At 42.6% G+C, this 6,831-nt stretch overlaps 1 protein-coding gene across 1 annotated transcript; it reads left to right on the forward strand.

Moving 5' to 3' along the window:
* LOC108414640 lies at positions 1-5,008 on the forward strand. The gene is made up of 3 exons (XM_017687531.2): positions 1-1,617; positions 2,000-2,095; positions 2,855-5,008. The coding sequence occupies exons 1-3, from the start codon at positions 1,168-1,170 to the stop codon at positions 3,131-3,133; spliced, it is 825 nt and encodes a 274-aa protein (XP_017543020.1). The 5' UTR covers positions 1-1,167; the 3' UTR covers positions 3,134-5,008.
* Positions 5,009-6,831: the final 1,823 nt, after the last annotated feature.

A 6,831-nucleotide genomic window follows, 5' to 3' on the forward strand; every position in this document is an offset into this window, starting at 1 on the left:
TGGGGATCGAACCGGCAACCTTCCAGTCACAGGGCCAGTTCCCTGACCTCGAGCCCACGACTGCCCCCGCAACCTTTATAGTTTATTCTGTGTCTGCTGCTTATTTTCTATTTTTAATGCATGTTTGCTGCTTAATTTAGCTAATGCAAGCTAAGCTAATGAGCAGCAAGACTTTGAACCTTGGCGACGCATCAAAACATGCAGAATTATTGCACTAGGGCAATAATGAAAACTGCAACACCGTTCACATAGTTGTTGCCATCGTAATCTTTAGTGTACGCAATGCAAAGTTCTGCAAAACGTCCGCAGAAGATTTCCCTGCTTGGTCTCTCACTCCTCCTTAGACCTTCTCATGCTACAATAACAGCATTTGGCTGATGCTCTTATCCAGAGTGACTTATGATTTGATCATCTTACACCGGGAGGTAAAGGCGGTGTTAGGAGTCTTGCCCAAGGACCCTTATTGGTGTAGTGTAGGGTGCTTACCCAGGTGGATTGAACCCCAGTCTACAGTGTAGAAGGCAGAGGTGTTAACCACTACACTAACCAACCTTCTCACGCTACTGCTGGACCCAGACCTAAAACTATATGTGAAATATGTGAAAAACAGCTCTGGAATCACAGTCACAGACTCTTCTGTGTCATTATAGAACCAACTGAATGGAGAAGAATAAAGATCTGAAGTTCCTCTGTGTCTTAGTGTAATTCCACACGGTGCACCTGTGATCACCTGTGATCCATCTGTAACAGTGACCAAATCATTAGTAGTTTGTTTTTTGCCCATGTTGTTCACATTTAAAACCATCAAACATATTTAAAAGCTGTAAAGATGACCCGCTTTTATTTAAGCATGTTTTACTTTATTCAAAGACATCTCTTCTATTTAAAGAGGGCTTGCTTTATTTAAAGACATCGACTTTTACTGGAAGACGTTGTTTTTAATTGTCTGCTTTTATCTTAATGAGATTTTTCTTTTTTGTAGAAGTAGTCTTACCCTTCTGGGCCACTGTAAGTGGGTGGATACACAGGTTTCCTGTAGCAGCTGATATGATCCTATGATCTTCATATAGTCCTGCAGATGGAACGTGAGTCTTCAAGCTGACGGATGCTGTAAGGTTTGGTTCTGATTCTGAGTTAGTGGTGTTGTGTTGCTCTTAAGCTTTAGAAATGACGCTGAGTAAGTGGAGCGATTTCTTTAAACAGCACCCGTACAGCAGCAGCGTGCTCTTCAGCCTCGTTTTTGTGGCTTTGGAAAAGGTTGTTGAGTTTGATTTCGTGTGCCCCTGTGAAAGCGGATTCACAGAGGCCTTCTTCTGTTGTTACTTACTGGTGCCCATGTTCATTGCTTTTGTCTTTGGACTTTACCTTCTGAGCTTCAAACGTTCATCACGTGGAGAACATGGCTCAGATCTCCTGAAACTTCTGGCCTGTATGGTTCCGTCTGTTGTCTGGCTGGCCATGTTTCTCTGTGATGGTAGATACACAGCCTGTTTATATACGGAGTTTGGTGCAGAGTTTTCAGACAGCGATAACCCGTCTCCATGGAAATGGTGTGAGAAAACCCAAACACTGACTCCTGACGAGATCATTACGCTGGTGTCATTCTACATATCTAAGGTAACATTCATACTAATGCTCCTATTTAACTCATCATTGTGAGACATTTCCGCCAGTGTTTGAGATCAGTGCCTTGTAATGAAGGGTCTGCAGCTTTGTTGTTGTTTTCTAGGTCGTTACACTGACGTCATTTAATGTAGCACCTTAACAATAGTTAATATTGAACTATTGGGGGGGTAGACTGAGGTAGACTTACTGTACATGCATGAGTACTTACTACTATATTGCCACACTATTTAGGCTGCATAGCCATATTAAAAGTCATCCCCTTTCATTTCCAAGCCATTTCATCTCATCCTCTGGACCAGAAGTTAACATTGCAAATGTTACCTGTTTATGTGACTGACTGAGTTTATTCACTGCTGTGTCGTCTTTTTTCCAGTTGGTAGGTTTCGGTGTTTTTGTCCTCATCTCGGCTGTAGCACTGATTTATAAGTGCTGCATGAACTACTGTAAGTGCCTAGACTTCACCGACACGGTAAGTGGCCAAACAGTTCTGGTATAAATCTGCTTGCTTGAGTTTGCGTGTTATGATGGACGAAGTCACAGCTGTGATTCGGTCGCTGGAAGTGATCACAGGCACGATCTTATTCAGCTCAGGCGTAGGTAGGTCATCAGTGCGCAAGTATAAACAAATCTGACTCTTCTCACTACAAGCCTTTCATAATAAACGAGGCAAGTCCCAATTAAATGTACAAAAACAAAATCAAGGGCAAAATCTTTGAATTTCATGTTCATGTTAGGTCTAAAGTAGACACGAAGATGTGGGAGAAAAAACTAAACTCATTGTATTTTTGAAACAGACATTTATTTTTAAATTGCTTTACAATTTTAAGAGATACTTTTTAATCCCACAAACGGGGAAATTCCACCTCCCCATTTAACCCATCCATGAAGTGAAACACCATATACACACACTAGTGAACACACACACTAGGGGCAGTGAGCACACTTGCCCGGAGCAGTGGGCAGCCCTATCCACGGTGCCCGGGGAGCAATTGGGGGTTAGGTGTCTTGCTCAAGGACACCTCTGTATATTCACTGGTGCAGTATGCAGTACAGCCTTAGTTACGCCCCTCGTGAAGGGGAATGTTTATTTTATGCACATTGCGAGCGCATGCTGTCGTTGCATTAAAGAGCCCTGCTCCTGCGTTTGTACTCATGTCCTCAGGATCAGTGTTACCCGTGTCCCGTTTGTGCTCCTCATTAACTCTATTGGTTCCCCTCTGCTTTCCAGGAGCCCTGCTGCTCGGCCCATGGTAAAACCTGCAGCGTAGCCCACTGTCGAGCCTGCTGCGAACACCACAAACCAAACTGCTGCTCAGCGCACAGAGATATGAGATGCTCAGCCCACCTCCCCGAAGATGCTTCATCAAGTCAAGGCAACCGTCGGGACCACAGTGTTCACTTAGAACTACATTCCTGTCATGGTGCTGCTGCCTGCCATTGTGCCAAACCGGAAAACTGCCCTAGTCTCCATCACCATACCTGCCGCTGTGACTGTCACAAGCGCTAGCCCTCAATTGTTTCCTACTCACATTCAGTTCCCTCTCTCACTGATTTGTTTGCTTCTCTTTCACCGATTCCTTTCTTACTCCGTCACTTATTCAGTTCCATCCATTTGTCGCTGATTCATTTCCCTCTTCTGTTATGGAGTCATTAACAGAAGAGGATATTGATTCAGCTGAGATGTACAAATGCAAGGGGGGAAAAAAACAAAACAAAAAAAAAAACACACAACCACACACACACACACACACACACACACACACACACACACACACACACACACAATGCGAATCTAAAAACCCAAACCTAAATCATCCTAGACTAATCTGATCCGCCACAGCAGACCCCAAGAAAACATGACCGATAGAATCACACAGCTGAGGAGGTGCAAAGACGAGGAAAAACAACTGCAAACAAAAAATCTAAACCTAATCAAATCGAGAAACACGCTGGCACAGGGGGCATAAAAATGTTTATGGTCCATTTACATCTTATCCTAGGATTTAGACTTCAACTGCAGTAAAACCGACACCGACGCTGTTCAGCTTTGAACGAGTGACAAAAACTCTTCAGAATGGATTTTTACTTTTAAAAGGTCTCCCCTTTAACCACAACTGGAAATTCAGATGCGAACACCGTCACACTGAGAACCAACTGAAGGCTTGAGGCAATAGTAGATAGCAATGGTTGCAGTGCCGTGATCAGAGGTTTGAGAAAATGAAGCACAGCGTGGCAGAGAGCATAATGATAGAGATCATGACACTGCAGGATCATACAAAACTAGGCTCAAGTATTATTTCCTGCCCTGCGATGGACTGGCGACCTGTCCAGGGTGTGTCCTGTAACCCCCCCCCCCCCCTGTTTTCTGTACTGGCCTCTTTGTGTGTGAACTATTTAAATTTGCCACTGCAAAACTGATGGAGAACCGCTCTTCCTCTGCTGATGCCTGCCTTTATCGTTTTATTTGATATGTTTTATGGGTAAGCTTAAAAAATGTCTAGTAAATGCTTATTAATACATTGCGATGTATTCCAAGTGTCTGTGGCATGACGTGTGATAGAAGATATGGTATAACACAAAATACTGTCCAGAGGCCTCCGCAGTGCACAGCTGATGATGGGGTGGCGTAGTGACGCACAGTTGAGGCCCTTAAAGCTTTCAAACTGATTTTGAATTGTAATGTCAGGCCGCTGCACTCATTACCATGCTACACCTCATCATTAAACTGTTAAACATTAAACAAACGGTAGTCGAAGCCTGTTCCAAAATCCACAGTATTAGTTGAATATTAACGAACATTTAATACGTGTTTAAATGTTTGTGTGACTTTATGAAAGTTCATTATTTTATAAAAGTGACATTTTGTCAATCTAACAGGATACCTGCTAAAATGCATCAATAGAGAGAAAAATGAATAGATGCAATTTGTTGATCCTGAAGCAGAAATTAAGAAAGTTATGATTCTCTTTGTATTTCTATATTTTTGCAGCTTATTATTATGCAGTATTTGAAACATGTAGGATGTTTTTCTTTGGTTTAACTAGGAAAAATGTTAGTGGTGACTGCTTTTTATATCAATTTCATTTTCAAATATTTCAGCTTGAGTGTTTAGATCAGTAAATGCTTTGTATTTTCAGTTTTTATAACAACTTCTGCTGTTATGCTGTTTAAGATGTTTCAGGATTTCTAAGATCTTCTGTAATCTTATATTATTTTTATTATATACATATTCGCTCAAAAGAAACGTGCAGCTGACTCAGCAGACAGAAGCCCCAGTGTTCGTTTACGCCCACATAGAGCTTAAAGACACATCAAGGCTCCTCAGCTGTGCGTTTTGTGCTGTACTGTATTGTTTCACTTTGAATAAACGCCTCCTGCTGCACCTCCTGATTCTCTTAGTGTCCGTTTCTAGTGTTGCCTTGGTCTTGACTGAGGTGGTCTTGATGGAGGTGGTCTTCACTGCAGAGCTGGAATGAACATAATGTCAGGGATGTGGAAGTGCACTTCTCTCAACATCACCATCTAGGTGCTAAACTATGGATGAACAACCAAAGGAGATGCACAGTGAATATGAAGTCCTATCGATGAAGCCGCCTGCCGGTCGACAACAGGCATGTAATAAAACTCTGCCTGCGCTGCCAGCATGCTCTGGCCTACGGGCCTTGGGTTTGACACATGGGCTCTGAATTGACTGGAAAGGGCCATTTAACAAACAAACCAGCCAATTACAGGCCACCGTTTGAATGTGGCATTTGGGGTGGTCAACTTACAGAACAGGACTACATGCAAACAGATCTATTTTACTTATTAGCTTCTAAATGTTTACAGAAAACTGCTGGATCATTTTAAAGATGTGACGCTGTAAACTTGGCAGGCAGTGCAGGCACTAAGCAGGGTGAGTGAACAGCGCTGCATTCGCACTTCCACAGCCACTGTTAACCATGAAGGAGTGCTAGTTACTTACTCAGTAGGTAAAAGTGAACTAATGATTAGGGCAGTTCACTCTTACTTCAACAGTAATTACTGTCTTACATCTCCTAAAGCACTACTCAGCAACTATGGCTTCTTTATAAGAGCTACTAATTACCAATTGTATTAATATTAAAGTAATTAGCTTCTGTGTGACGTTATGACTCCTGTTAAAAGATGTGTGAATATTCTTTAGTTATACTTTTTACAGTCGCTAAAGTGGACAGTGTTCATGATTACTGTGCGTTTCTTAATTAAAAGTGAGACATGCGTCATATTTACATTTTACACACCGTCCCAACTTTTGGAGTAGATCAATTTTGGAATCGGGGTTGTACATTTTCACATGACAGGGCATGATGGAGATCCATCCACTAGACTATGGTTCTAGTGTCGCCCTTTTGTCCGGTTCTGATCCTCTGATTCTCAACCTTCTGCTTGTGTTTACCGACTTTGTTTGGATCGCTCTTTTTAAACTCAAGTCTCAGTGAGCATCTGGTTCCATCTGCCACCGTTACAGGATACTTCGCCACCTCTACGTCTGCAGACGGCAGAGGTAGAGGCTGTTCAGAAGGTCCAGAATACCCAAGGTCAACTCTTGGGCAATCAGCAGGCGCTGGCAGAGGTTCCTCACTCTGTGGGCAACTTAACACAAGCCAAACAGACCCAGCTAACTCGGCTTCTGTCTGGCTCAACTAAAAGGACTTAAGGGTTCCACACCTGCTCCAGCTTTTACTCTTTATCTTCTGAACAATCCAGTAACTGCGAGTCAAACCTCAACATTTCCAGTGAGTAAGCCAGATAAATCTGACGGGTCTCCTAATTGTAGGGTTTTTTGTTAGTGTTCAGTCTTTTGCAGCAGTTCCCCTGCTAGTACTTATCAAGCCAAAGTTTCCCTTTATTGTATCACATCTGTCTGATAAAGCAGTAGGGTGGGCTACAGCTGGGTGGTCACATTTATTTGACTTAAGAACAATTTTTGAAAGACTAAGACTGTATTTGAATCATCTAAATGAGGGTTGTTCCAATCGAGAACTACTGCACAAGCTCAAACAAGGTGATGGTGCCTGCTTACACCTTGGAGTTCCTAACTGCAGGTAGTGGGTAGAATGAACCTGCACTTTTAGTAGCATTCAGAAATGGTCTAAATCTGGACGTTTAGACCAAACTAGCAGGTAAAGATGATGAATTGACTTCAGACCAACTCCTAGACTTCTCAGTATGCCTAGACCAACT

Source organism: Pygocentrus nattereri, chromosome 16 (assembly GCF_015220715.1).
Source record: "Pygocentrus nattereri isolate fPygNat1 chromosome 16, fPygNat1.pri, whole genome shotgun sequence".
NCBI lineage: Eukaryota > Metazoa > Chordata > Actinopteri > Characiformes > Serrasalmidae > Pygocentrus > Pygocentrus nattereri.

What these genes read in the sequence shown, in the direction of transcription:
- LOC108414640 (XM_017687531.2), top strand. Translation starts at nt 1,168, where the DNA reads ATGACGCTGAGTAAGTGGAGCGATTTCTTTAAACAGCACCCGTACAGC. An exon ending in TGTCATTCTACATATCTAAG is followed by an intron (nt 1,618 to 1,999) that starts GTAACATTCATA and finishes TCTTTTTTCCAG; the next exon opens with TTGGTAGGTTTCGGTGTTTT. An exon ending in GCCTAGACTTCACCGACACG is followed by an intron (nt 2,096 to 2,854) that starts GTAAGTGGCCAA and finishes TCTGCTTTCCAG; the next exon opens with GAGCCCTGCTGCTCGGCCCA.